Source organism: Carassius carassius, chromosome 13 (assembly GCF_963082965.1).
Source record: "Carassius carassius chromosome 13, fCarCar2.1, whole genome shotgun sequence".
Taxonomy (NCBI): Eukaryota; Metazoa; Chordata; class Actinopteri; order Cypriniformes; family Cyprinidae; genus Carassius; species Carassius carassius.
This window is the reverse complement of record NC_081767.1, coordinates 28,308,723-28,323,332: the sequence shown is the minus strand read 5'-3', so window position 1 is coordinate 28,323,332 and position 14,610 is coordinate 28,308,723. Positions and strand designations below refer to the sequence as shown.

The following is a 14,610-nucleotide window of genomic DNA, read 5'->3' as shown; positions in this document are numbered from 1 at the left end:
AAAAACTATATTGAGAATAATGATAATATAAAAAAATGGGAATGAAACATGGTCTGTACAAGTAAGAAGCTGCATTTGATGATTATAATTGCCTTTATTGATATTGATTATTACTGCAATAAAGCCGTGGTAAACTCTATTAAGCCCTAGTATCATCAAAAAAGCTTTTTATACTTGGTAGAATCTGGTTGCTTTATTTGTAAGGATTTTGCTGTGTTTGTTTATTGTGTCAATATTAAATCAATGTTCAAGCACTTTGGGGCCCAGTTTGTAAATGCCAGATTAATGTGATGAACCATCGCTTTTATGCATCATCGTAATTCAGTTTAGCGTTCTGTTTGTTCTCTTAGTTGGTTACAAATACATTAAATGAATGTGCACATACTGAAAATTGATTGAGCCTGATTAAGGAAAGCATTTATTCTTGCATCGACCAGATCCATAATTCACTGCCTATTGAAAACCACAATATTTACAATTATAATGGCCACTCGACTGTGAACATGATTCATGGAGCATCTACTTTAATGCTCTAACAAGGGCTCCACATAAATGCGAAATTACATGCTACACAGGATTACAAACAACCTCATAAAACATGTCATTGATGAAAGATGGCTGTATTTTGTTTTTGACCAAGCAAACAGATAAACTGAGGTGTCATGCAATTATCTATGCATGGTTTTCCAGCTCTATACATCCCAGTAACCCATTTTACAGTTTGTTTAGAATCTGTCTTTGATAGCTCAGAAAGGTTTTATATAGGGTTTATATAGGGTTTCGTCTTCATTAAAGTTTCTTTGTTGTGGTTGTTGTGTAAGCTTACAGAATGCGATTTTTTTGTAAAGATGCTATTAAAAATGGTTAGTATGTGAGCATGTGTGCACGTTTGAGTGTGTGGGGGACACCAGATCCTTCTGTCACAAGGGCTCCAGATGGTATGAGGAAAAAGCCTTGCTTTAATCTCATGCCCAGGATAAAGCACAAGCGCACCCTGAACCACTCAAAATGTAACTTACTGTAAACTTGTTTCATTGGACGTTGAACTGACTGTTTTTGTCACATTCTCTGTTTACTTTATTCAATAAGTTCTCCATCTTTCATCACTGTATTTTGTTTTTCTTTACTCCCCCATTCTCTTGAGTTTTCACTCAGAAGTATAACATTATTATTGTGATTTTAGATTTTCAGCTTGTCAGTGTGTGCCTTCATGCACACATGTCTACAATTGGCAACCACATGTAACTTTTTTACTGATTGGCTTTCATCTTTTATGTGCATTGGAAAATAGAAATAGAGTACAGTAACACAGCTCTCACATGGACTAGATATTACAGCAGAATTAATTACTGGCGAGTCTCTGGGGATTTACTTTCCTTTGTTTTGCTACAAATGCTGGATTAATGTTCTCTCATCCTCTCTGTTCACACACACAGACCTTCTGCTCCTGTTTTTATCATTCAGAAGATATTTCTATACTTTAATTCTCATGCAGTCATACTATTACACATAATACAGTTTATCTTTGCACTTTTAAGGTAAAAATTATGTTGCATACAGATTATGTTTATTTATTTTGCATCGTTCACGTGCATAATTATAGAGTTAATGAGAAGTATTTAATTTACTTATTTAGTTTGCATTGTGACATTTTAAGCTTAAAATCTGTATTACACGATTTTGTATAATTAAGCTTAAGTGTTTATCATGACATTAATTTATGCTTTAACTTTGTAAGAGTTGTATAATTTAATATAGCCTATTTCAATCTTTTTTTTTTTTGTATTGTGGTGTTAGTTTAAGCTCTTTGTCATTAATATGACAACTTTGTATAATTTAAAAAGGGTCCTTTCCTATTCCAAAAGAACAGTGCTGTGTGCATTAAGCAGGATTCATGTAAAAAATATTTGCTGAGTCCTGTGTTTAAGAACTGGCGTGCTAAAAATACAAATCTGAACTCCCTTGGACACCTTTGGGATGAAATGGGATCAAATCCTCACAGACATTCCAAACTCTAATAAAAATGTATTTCCAGAGGAATGGAGGCTGATATCGGGAGCATAACTCGCTATTGATTCAAATGGTATAGTGTAATTTACCCTTTGGCACCAAGATTTGCAGATCTCTTCCTGTTCTTTTTTTTTAGCCCCTCCCACATGTTTCTTAGTATCTCTATCCCCCCCAGTTTCCTCTCTTATCTACATAATTCAAGATCATGAAGGTACCTCAAAAACTTTCTGGAAACTGTCAGAAAAGTGCTGAGAATAAAACCAACTAAATGTTTCTCTTGGCATCTTTCAGATAAAGCCAGTAATCCCAGCTGTTTTCCCTCCAAACAATGTGATGAAGAGGAACCTTGTGTTGGGGTGAAGATCCCTCAGAGCAAAGGTGAGCAACAACTCTCCCTTCCTCTGCTTCCTAATCTGTCTATTCCTTTCTCTTTTCACTGAGACTTCTAGCTCGGATCATTGGGAGTCGAGGATTACATTAATTGTAGTTGTTGATGCATGAATTATGTGTCATATCAAATCTTCTTTTAAAAACTGTAGCTGCGAGCAGTTGGATTTATGATCTGCTTTAAGAGATAAGGGATACTTTTATATGTTATGTAATAGTTTTGAGGTTTATGGGAATGAATAGGCTGTACAGTGTTGTCAATGATCCATCGACCTCAGTTCTTGGTCTAATCACCCTCGTTTGTTTCCTCTGCATTCTGCATGCTTTTGTTTCTCTTAATGGAAGGATGAGTTAGCATGGAGAAGAATTCGAATAATTGAGTAGTTATATCAAACCAGATTTGATGTTTAATTTACAGTTATGTGGGGAAGGATCACAGGACCAATGACTTTATACGGTGGGTTACCCAGCACAACACCACATGAATAGAAACGATGAGATCTACAAAATGTCATTTTTGCTTATTGCTTTTAAAACTGAAAAACTTAATTTACATGGACTTAAAAATGAATAAATGTACACTTCATTTAAAAAACAAGGTTACATATTGTGCTGTGAGTGTATGTAGCTCCGTGTGTAAACTAAGGCCTCGTCGCCTTCACGAAGTTTGCTTTCATTTTGTCAGATCGATATTAACGAAAGATTTTGTTCTCCAGACATTATATGGGAATACAAATGGAGGTCTATGGTGCCGTGTCACTACAGTAGTTGTGCTGGACAGACTTGTTTAAAGGGAGACAGGAACGCTGTACTGAGCTTACTGTAATTGTGGACTCGTGATAAGGCCAAATGTAAGAGATATCACTGAGCTGATTACACGAGATCTTCAACTTTATGTGATCTTTATAACCAGGTGGTTATTGGTGTGGTTTTGGTCTTGAGTATTTGACATATAGTGGTTGAGTGTTTTTTTATTTTATTTGTATTTTTTTGCTTATATACTTTGTGTATAGTATTTTGAACAATCACCTTTGGGGAAGGCGTGGCTTAGTGGTTAGAGAGTTTGACTCCTAACCCTAAGGTTGTGGGTTCGAGTCTTGGGCTGGCAATACCATGACTTGAGGTGCCCTTGAGCAAGGCACTGATCTCCCAACTGCTCCCCGGGCGCCGCAACATAAATGGCTGCCCACTGCTCCGGGTGTGTGTTCAAAGTGTGTGTGTGTGTGTGTTCACTACTTGTGTGTGTGCACTTTGGATGGGTTAAATGAATTCTGAATATGGGTCACCATACTTGGCTGTACGTCACTTTCACATACCATGTAGATTGCATTTAGGCTTTTTTTAAGCATTTTTTGTTTTTGTTTTTTTAAGAAATGTTTATTTTTATTCAGCATGCATACATTAATTGATCAAAAGTATGTTATAAAGTGCAGGATCCCAAAAAAAATCTTTATAAAAAAAACTTTATATCATAAGTTATACACTGACAGCTCTTGAGTAATTGTTGTAGATACTGTTGCTGTGGCAGGTTGATGTTCAGATGTCATGTCGGTGCACCTCTAAAGAGGAAAAACTAGAGGTGTTGGATCACTGGAATCACTGGAATTGATCCAAGCAGCAAAGCAGACCATTTTACTTCATTAACTGCATCCAACAGAAAGGGCATCAGTATGTACTGGTTTGAGTTGAGTTGTGGCTATCTGGGATGTGTCAAGAAGGTTGTGCAACCCCAGATGCCCAGGACTCTTCTCTGTCGCCACTCAGTGTTGAAAATGAAATGAAAGTAAGTCAGATCTGCAGTGGAATCTGGTAAACAGTTTAATTAATGTGTAAGGTGTGGCAGACCGCTGCATGCAGTTTACATGTTGAAGACTACTTGTGTGTGTCCATTTATAACTTCCCACCCTTGAATGATTGCCATTCAGTCTGTGCCAGTGAGAGCTTCATTTAATTTTAGCCTGTGTATCCGGAGTCCATTTGAATTTTCCTCTCAGTATTTTGTAACATGAGAGTTTTTGTGTGCTATTAAGACGAGGGTTTGGAATGAGACTGATGCTGCTCAAAGCTGTTGAAGGGGCACCGCAGACCTTTGTCAGGGTTCCGCCACATTTAGTGTTTTACCGGAATGAAAATAAGGTTGTGAGAGATAGAAGTACAATGCGTTTAATGAGTTGTACTGCTTTTTAACAACATGTCAATTGTTCAGCTGATGAAACTTTCCAGAAAACTTACAGTAGACAAAAAACCCTACAGAACAGTTTTGAAAACGACGTCTGATCTATGACCTTTCCACAGTGTACCTCACACAGCCTAGTTTTCTTCAATTGAAAAAAATTCTGTGTGTCATCCACTCTGACTAATGTCTGTTGCATTTCTTCCTCATTTATACCATCAAGTTATTTCATTACGTGCATTACGTCAAAGTCCGATTTCCGCTCCATTCAGAAATTCAACAATTTTGTCATAATTTACTCACCCTAATCTTCTCCAGAACATAAAAGGAACATTTTTAAAGAATGTCTTTACAATGCAACAAAACTTATTTATATTTTTTTATTTTCTATTTACTATTTTCTATTATTCTATCATTTTATACAGAAATTATTGAGGAAATTATTATTTAATTTGCCCTTTATCACATTACCTGAAATTATATTCATGTGAGAATCTTTTCCAGGTGTTCATTAACACACAGCACTATATACATTGTAACATCTAGTGGATTTGATGCACAATGAATGTAAGTGTTATGCTTGAGTGCAGTATGTGTGTGCGTGTGTGTGTGTGTGTGCGTGTGTGTTCGGAGGGAGGGAGGGGCTGTTTCCTTGTGCCTTTGTGGCAGAGTTTCAGTCAGTCTGAGGTTTATAGAGGACCGGAAGGCTTGAATGCTGAAAACTGCTGTTATATTTCTCATTGTCCTGGGATTATTTGGGCTCATTTTAACGAACAGAAGGTGAGATTACTTTGGCTTGACAATGATCTCAGTCTTACCCCTGCTAATACTGTTTTCATTGGTTAACATGGTCTGTTTAGATATTGTGACAGTATAATGAAACTTGGCAACAGCACATTAGCTGGAAGAGCTTTTATGTGTATTAACACAAATTTGTGCGTCTTTCTTCTCTGTGACAGTGGTTACTTTAAAAATGAAAGTTTTTTATATAATAATTGAAATCCGAATGCATTACTGAATATTTCATATGAGATTTTTTTATATTTTAAGGTTCCGCTTTAGATTTATTCTACATAGATATGTCCATCTCAGACATTTGGTCACCTGTCTTTTACATTTTAGATAATTTTGTAATGTGTTTGTTTGCCAACATGGATGAACAAGTTCAAGCAGTTCACATTTTTCAGTCTTGTTAGTTAGCTTTTTTCATCTAGCACCATTGCATGATAAAGAAAATGCATTTTGCATGCATGTTAATTTCTAACTTCCTTCACGTTTATTTATTGCCTGTCTGTGTTTCTCTGTTGCATGACAAGCTCCGAAAACTTTTGCTAACTACTTCTGCTCCTTATGGTCAGTTCCCATCTCCATTTGCAAACTAAATGAGCTGTTCTTATCTGTTCTGTATTGGTTGTTACTTTCCCACAAGGTTTTTATTGATAGTACAGTACCAAAATTGCAGCCATATTCAAATATACATTTATGGTGGATTTCCCATAAACTAGAAATTTTACTATTCAAATTAAGGTTGATTTTTTTTATGTTGCAACTACTTAAAACTGGAATTCATGTGTCTTATTTTCATGTACAGAAATGTAAACAGATCTGGAATGTTTTCAGTGACCAAAGGCTAGACATTTCTAGTTTTTTTTTTTTTTTACTGGAACAAACTGCTGTTATTAAACTCAGATGCTGATCTGATTTAAGCCATTATCTTGAACTGGACTCTCTGTATATGTCAAGTCAAACCACAGACTTTTTTATTCCTTTCTAAACTTAGCCAGGAATGCCAAAGTTGGCACACCCCTGTGTTTTAGACTCGGAAGGCAGAACATTTATGCTTTTTCCAATGCAAACATTTTAGTGGCAATTTTTATCATAGTTTACATTCACTAGGCCACACGTGGTTTAACATTAACCTGGCTCACTTTTCTAATTATAGCTGCAAAAAAACAGCCACACATTTCTAATAGATTTGCATCTGTTATGATGTGGATATTTTGATCTCTTGCCATGGTAACTCAGAGGCCAGTTATCAAGTGCATTATTCAGTGCAAATATTTCATGCGAAATTGCTGAATTGACTTTTCCAGTAAATTTACTACATCTGCAGCAGCTTTCAGTCTTTTTTCGAATACCATTCACACATTAACACCAACATTTAGTTACAACTCTGTTGCTGTTTGCTGGAATTGTCCTTTAAACACTTTCAATTGAAAAGTCATTGGTATAAATGTTAAAAATACTAGTAATTTGTCTTGTGTGAGATAACATAAAACATAACTGACAGAGCTTTCAGTTAGACATCTCTTCCAGTAATCTGTTGAATAATTTCTTCATCTTCTCAATGGAGAATAGCTCTTAATTTCAGCATCCATCCAGTTTGATGAAATTTCTTTCCACGGTTTAGATAATTATAATTTTCGAGTCCTGTGCTACAGGTGTACAACTACATGGCCTGGAGAACTGCGTCAGCAGACTTCTTATGTTAGAGTCAGTCGTCTAACCTTGTACTTGTACACTGTTTTTCACACATAGCCTCAGAACTTTTCCGGTAATGTTGCAACTTCTTCATTTTAATAACAACCCTCGTCACACATGACCTCTTAATAGAAAAATGTTGATGAATGTACTGATAATACTGAACGTGTGAAAGTACTCAATGTAAGTCAGAATTAAATATCACTAATTTCTGTTGTATCTTGATGCTTAGTAAGAAAGGACTGTAATTGTCTATTTGTCACACTTTTTATGCATTTTTAATTATTATTAAATGGTATGTATTAATGCAAACCCAATTTTAATAAAAATGTTGGTGGTGCTTGCCCCTGCAAAATTCCTTGTCACAGTGCTGTAGTGATGTTGATGGTTGCTAGGGTGTTGTGAATGGTTGCTAGGTGTTTGCCTGGGTCAGAGTTTAATATACATAAGCTCCAGGAGTTTGTTCAAATACAGAAAAAGTTATTATGTACACACAGGCAAAAATAATAATAATAATAATAATTTTAAGTGTTGGTCTTGATGGTCTTGGGGATATCATATTACAAAAATATTTATTTAAGAGACTGAAATTTTCTGGGAAATGCAGGCATTTAGAGGCATTCTTTGGTCCATAAAAGAAAGCTTGTTTCAATCCTGGCCACAAACTGAGCCAAAACTGAGAAAAATGGGACAATCACATATGACGCTGTCCTTAAACCATCACCACCACCACCACCACCACCATATATTTACTTCCAGTACAACAGCAGCATTCATCCTCATGATGTTTCCAGTGAAGAAAAGGGGGCCAGATGAAGCTGGGAAGGCAATAGAAAGCCTCTCTTTGTGCTCCCTAATGCATAAACATCCCCATGCTTTAATTTAACAAGACATGGGCAAGACACCATTTGCATGAGGGCCTGTAACAAGATGGTTTACAGCGGAAAGCGACAGACTTGTGTGTCCTGTTCATTGCACCCAAATAAGGAATGGTCCATTGGTTTGTACGCTAATATAGTTATTGTTATATTTTTTTTATAGCTATCATTCTTGGTGTGAATATACATGGACTCTATTGTGAGGTTAATACAGTAGCACATACTGGTCGAACAGGATGTCATGGTGGTCGAACAGGATGAATAACCTGAAAGAGGAATCTAAACCAGGGTTGCAACTACAGTTCCTTAATGTGTTATGACTTTTGAATGTAGTGTGCAGTAAAGAAGTCAGTGGCCTCGCAGATCTTGCAGTGGCATTTTATCTTGTCTGCAAAATTTATGCATTTGTTTTATTTCATGTTGTATGGTAGAGCACCGTCCTTTTAGAAGAAAAGAAGAAAAGTGGCTGTGTTTGCAGCTCTACTGTTGCCTAACTAATTGGGGAAATATCATATGTCAAAAACTGCTTGCCAAACTCACATTTAAATATTTCAAATCCGGAACAAAACCTGACATGAAAGACGCTGGGGTGTATTTTTAGCAATAGCCAAAAAAACATTGTATGGGTCAAAATTATCCATTTTCATTAGGATATTAAGTAAAGAAAATATAAAGATAAGTGAAGATATTTTGTAAATTTCCTATTTCCTGCATTGCTAAGAATTCATTTGCACAACTTCAAAGGTGATTTTCTTAGTATTTAGATTTTTTTGCACCCTCAGATTCCAGATTTTCAAATAGTTGTATCTCGGCCAAATATTGTCCAATCCTAATAAACCATACATCAATGGAAAAATTTTCTATTCTTATCTCAATTTTAAAATATATTCCATTTAAAGTGCACTTCACTAAAACCCGCCCTTTACACGCCTCTCAGGAACAACGTCACGCAACCCCATTATTTCACCAACAAAGAGAAGTTATCAGAAAAATAATAAGAAATAAGTCACTGCTTTGTTAAATATTTAAATCCAAAAGCATTGATGTTTTACTATAATAAGTGATACATTGATCATAATAAATTAATTTATCAGGATTGAAAATTAGTCACACAGAATTAAAGTGTTATGAACATAGTCTGCGTTTCAGTCAAGTCTTGTTTCTGTTTATTTGAAGTCACAATAGCCTATATACATCACATTTTGAAAGAATTATAATTTCTATATTTTTATAAAAGCTCCCGAACAAAAACAATTATTATATTTTTATGACCTAGCTAGGCCTAGGCTACGTGGAGCTAAACTCGAGACATAACGAGACTTATGACAGATAAAATATGTTACAAAATTAGTACACAATTGTGATAGAGATTAAGAGCTGACATCTGATTTCTTCAAGTAGTCGCATTTACCATGTTTACTATGGTGATGTTAATGCCTAGCGTGCATATTGCATCGCTTATAAATATTTCTGCCTTGTTTAGTGATTATAATCCACATCGGATCAAGTTATTTCAAACACTCGCTGCTGACTGAAAGTGAGTTTTGAGCTCAATTTATTTAAAAAAGTATTTAATGCTGGTGTTATAGCTGTTAGCTTTCTGAAATGATCCGCGGCTGACGACTCCAGACGTGGAGAAACTCCGCCTTTGTTCATAACCACTCCTCTAGCCCCAGCTGGCCCGCTTTGGCCAAGGTTTTCGTCGGGCCAAAAAACCCGGGACATTGGCGCCGAGGAAGCACCAACGTGGCACAATCAAGCACCAGAAGTAACAGTGGAATTGCGACTGGCCGTGGCACGCACTAGCACGCCCGGTTTTGGCCCTACAGTGGAAATGCGGCTAATGACTCCCAAGCGATTTCTTTAACGATTGATTTTTCAAACTCCTCCTTTGTGTGACGCTAAACTGTGGTGATTGGTCTGATGACCCAGTCTGTCATGATTGGTCTACTGTGTGTAGTGCAGGTCAATAACAGAACGCCCATCAACCATTACTTGCCCACAGCTTGGTGGTATATACCCAAACAGCCATGTTATATGTGTTAGCCCAATGCAGAAACGTGTTGATAAAGCACTGCAGTTTGTACATGAACGTATTACTGTATTCTTTATCAGAACTACAAGTAATAACAATGACAAGCATTCACTATTCATCCATACATTTCTAGACAATTGCGAGTGAACAGATATTGCTACAGATATATACGTACAAGCTGCGCGGAGCGAACTAAAAACGTATTTTGCATGCTACAGTAGGCTTCAGAGTACATGACGACGAGTTTTTAAAAGAATTACTCCACTTTCAGAATAAAAATATCCTGATAATTTACTCACCCCCATGTCATCCAAGATGTTCATGTCTCCCTTTCTTCAGTCGCAAATAATTTATCAGTCACAACTTATATAACGAAACGATTGGTAATTTTCTTAAAAAAATAAATACAGATTATACACTTTTTGCAAGTCTTGTTCAGCTCTGCGATGCGCATGCATACTCTGTGTACAACGGTTCAAGACAGGGTATGTCTTAAACCTCCCAACACTTTTCTCCTCCAACTTCAAAATCGTCCTACATTGTTGTTTAAAAGTTTTTTTTTTTTTTTGGAAAGACTGTTTGACCATCCTTGCATGTTCACTTTGTAAACACTGGGTCGGTGCTTCTGCAGCGATTTCGGATGATTTTGAAGTTGGTGGAGAAAATGAGTTTTTCGACGTACCCTAACGGATTTCCCCTCACAGTGCAGAGCACAGCGTCTTCTCCACAGGAATCCACTACGGTGTTTGAGGGAAGGGAGGTTCAAGTTTTCCCGGGTCTGCGCACACAACAAGTGGGCGGGCATAAATATGCTAATGTTTCAGTTTGACGTCACCTTGAAAAAGCTAAAGATTCGTTTTAAAAACGACTCGTTTTCATGACTCAGTCAGAAAAAAACATTATACATGGTGCACTTTTAGATTTCAAACTTTGCTGGATGTTTTCATTCACTTCCATAATAGCGCCACTTTAAGACTGGTTTTGTGGTCACATATTTCAGGTTGGTATAAAGCCAGTCCACGTGAATAGTCACAAGTGTGCATTTCAGAACATTGACTGTTTGGGCTGCATCTATGCAGGTTTAGTGATGCAATGACTTTACCAATTGGCTATTAAGAAAACTGGACACACTGAACCTTGTGTAGTGGTTTCTCCCATACTTACTAATATGAGTGAATGGTACAGCATAGGTTAATGCGAGCGAAATTCAAAATGAACCCTGTTTACTTCCTCAATACACATTCCTCATCTGATTGTGAATGATTTATTGGTGCATGTCTTTAAAAAAAATTTAAATAATGTAATACTTTAATGTTTTCTTTTCTGTTGACGTCCTCGCACAGGGAGATAGTATTAGCTAATAGAGACTGCATACTTGCATTAGCTTTGAAGACTTGTTTTCAGTCTGGCTTCATTATGGTATGTAGCATTCAAGATCGAGTCAGTTCCCGTCCTTAATTGTATTTTCTTGTTGCATATCCTGCTTCACATGAAAGTACATTACGGAAACAAAAGAGGAATTCTGAAATGGAATTCACATTAACATTTTACAGTAACTTAACATCAAAATCTTTTGCTCTGCCTCTGAAAATACTTTACTTTTTGCATGACATCACCAGGTTCTCTTATTTTATTGTCCTCTTATTTTTTTTGTCCTTTTCCTCCAAAAACCTGCCAAAGAATGTTTCTGTGATCCAGACGTTTTCTGATGGATAAACCCATGTCCCATATCTTTATTGGTTATGGAAGTACAATGACTTGCAAAGTCATTTCATGTTGACTTGATGCTGGTACTACAAACTGTATTAATTAATATATCTGTGTCATTATTTTAGTGGTTATGGACATGTCTGTAGTCCTTTGTTTTTTCTAATTCTTTTCCAAAAGACCTTGTTAATTTTTATGAGAGCAGACTGTATCACTAGTCCAACTTTTGCAGTAAAATATAGCTTACTGAAATGTTGTTCTTGTTGTTTTGGAAAGTTTGTTTTTCTTCTACAACGTGGGAACCAAGATCATTTTCATGTAGTTATTTTAAAACAGATCACTGTGTTGCACATGAAAAAAAAAATTCAGCCATTTTTAGATCTGTACTTTTCAAGGTCAGCTGTCATTGTCTACAGATACGTGCATGCCTTACCGTATTTGCCAAAGCTGTTTTTCAGGAAACATTTCTTGGTTGAGGTGAACAAAAAAGCTTCCTCATAGCAGGTTGAATATTAATCATCCAAACAAGCTGGTTATTTATCTGTTCTGCATTAGACACAGAGGAACTTGTGGTTATTTTTAGTCTTTGTTTCAAGTTTAAGTCACTTTTAGTTTCAAGGCCACTTTTATACCAGCCCTGACTGATATCAGGAGCACAAAAAAAACAGACCTCTTGCATTTCACTTCTGCATAAAGAGTGTATTTACCAGAACACTGTTAGTACTGCATGTTCTTGCCACTCAACTGAAGTTTGCACACAGTATGGCTTATAAGCAATTAGATAAAACAAACTGCTTTCGAAACTGCTACCATCCCAATTATACCCATACTTTTTTTCTGTCCTTCAGCCGTTGCTAGCCATATTCCTAATGAGCAAGATCATCGCAGTGAGAAGTTGAGTCATGGTTGTAGATACAGCAAAAAGAGCGTTACTGGAGTAAATGGAAGAGTTTCAGGCCGACGGATTCCACCCCATCTCAAACCACAAGGTATGGATAAATGCCCACCGTATGCACAGACACACAAGTCCTTCCAAAATTCCACAGAATACATGCTAAAGAAGTAGCAGAAATACATGCAAACTCATCTATGGGGGTATATTGACATTAATGCTTCTGTGGAGAACCTTTAATATCCCTGGAACCTTACCATTGCACAAAAGGTTCTTTATAATGGAAAATAATGTTCTTTAGATTATTAAAATGTTCTTCACACTTAGAAATAAAAAGTTCTTTTAAGAATTGTTCACTTTGAGGAACCCCAAATGGTTCATCTATGGCATCATTGTTAAAGCTCTTTCTGAAACCTTTTTTTAAACACATCTTTCCCTTTATAACAGGCCCTGGACACTGAATGTTACCATAAACAGGATTCAAATCAGCGTGGCTACTGATTAATGTTGAAATAACAGTGCTGTACAACACCCTCATAGCGCCCCTGAACCTGTGTTCGATCACTAAGCAGATTCTCTGTCGTGTTTGAAAAGTGTGAATGATTTCCTAGTGATAAGAGTCACAGTTAAACCTCTGTTAATTCAAAAAAAAAAAGAAAAAAAGTCAGTTCTATAGGTGGTTACAGACGCTAAAGTTCTACATTGTCATCGCTCTGCAAATTTGCTGAAAAGTATTCAGGGCATCTGCTGCGGATATGATTAACAGAAAGGCATCAAGTTCCTCTTTTATAAAACTCATGTAAAATGAAAAGCAAAAAGCCCAGTGACATAAACCTCAAAGACCACATTTAGTGAATTAGATATGTATGAAATGTATCCACCCTATCAAACTGACTTAGATCAGCTGTCACTCTTTGGCTTTCAGATACACTTCATCTCACCTTTCCGAGTATTTCAGGTTCCATCGCTATATACTAAAGCTACACTGCCACCTTGTGGTGACCATAGGTGTCCAGTCCTTCTCTTGGAGGGCCAATATCCTGTAGAGTTTAGCTCCAAAACACACTTTCTTGAAGGTTCCTAGTGAGTCTGAAGACCTTGATTAGCTCAGGTGTGTTTCATTGGGTTTGGAGCTAAACTCTGCAGGGCAGTGGCCCTCCCTTCTGCAATAACCCAAGTGCTTCCTTAAAACAACTTAGGGAATTTCCCACGTTTATGTTCTGTTTCGGCACTTTGTATTACACTTCCTTAAATGCGATTAAAGGTGTAGTGAAAGCTCTGGGGCTGGTTTGCCCTTAAAGGTACAATTTGTAAGATAATTGCAGTAAAATATCCAAAAACCACTAGGCTAATGTTATATATTTTTTCCAGCGGATTACTAACAATATCTCTAATGTTTTCAACTATTTGTAAATCATGAGAAAATTCCCATTCTAAACAGTGACACGGGGCAGTGCAGTCGCCTGTCAATGATGTTAGTTGCCCTTTGTGACCGCCTTTACTGACGTAGAAACCACATGATAACAGTGTCATGGACAAATGCGGAAGTGGCTTCGTGACAAATTTCAACTAGAAAGAGATGCCGATCACGCTATTATAACGATCAACAAGCTTAATATTCTCTAGACCCGCGCGAGGACGCGTCTGATCCATAGTCTGGTCTCGTCTTTGCATTGACTTTGTATGTAATCTACTTGCGCAAATCATTGAACTCGCGTTAAATCCATGATTTATCTTTCCGTCTAATTGATGGCCGTCAGCGGTTGGGTAGAAGACAACAAATCCCATCATTCCATGCTCCTTCTTAGCGTCATCAAACCACGCGATTGTTATTGTTTTGATAGTGCGCCCTCTAGTGGCAGGTCCTACAACCTGTACCTTTAAGCAAGACATGTAACTAATCCAGGGCACTCGTTCCTGTAAATTCATGCTGCTTATGGCGTGGAGATTGTGGAACCTGATTCCACTCACACTGGTCATGTAATGGTAATCTTGGATCGTGTATAATAAGTAAATATTGGTTTGTTACATTAGCATAGTAAACATA

General features: G+C 36.8%; 1 protein-coding gene across 5 annotated transcripts in view; it reads left to right on the top strand.

The window, feature by feature from the left end:
* The window catches only part of LOC132156282 (FYVE, RhoGEF and PH domain-containing protein 4-like), a 45,345-nt gene that overhangs the window by 16,062 nt on the left and 14,673 nt on the right, over positions 1 to 14,610 (top strand). For 3 of the 5 annotated variants that reach the window (XM_059565214.1, XM_059565215.1, XM_059565217.1), the window contains exons 2-3: positions 2,302 to 2,388; positions 12,520 to 12,660. In XM_059565214.1, the coding sequence (XP_059421197.1) occupies positions 2,302 to 2,388; positions 12,520 to 12,660 (228 nt within the window). Of the gene's footprint in view, positions 1 to 2,301; positions 2,389 to 2,833; positions 2,855 to 5,234; positions 5,351 to 12,519; positions 12,661 to 14,610 lie in introns of those variants that run through there. The other 2 variants (XM_059565216.1, XM_059565218.1) reach the window with 2 other exon arrangements.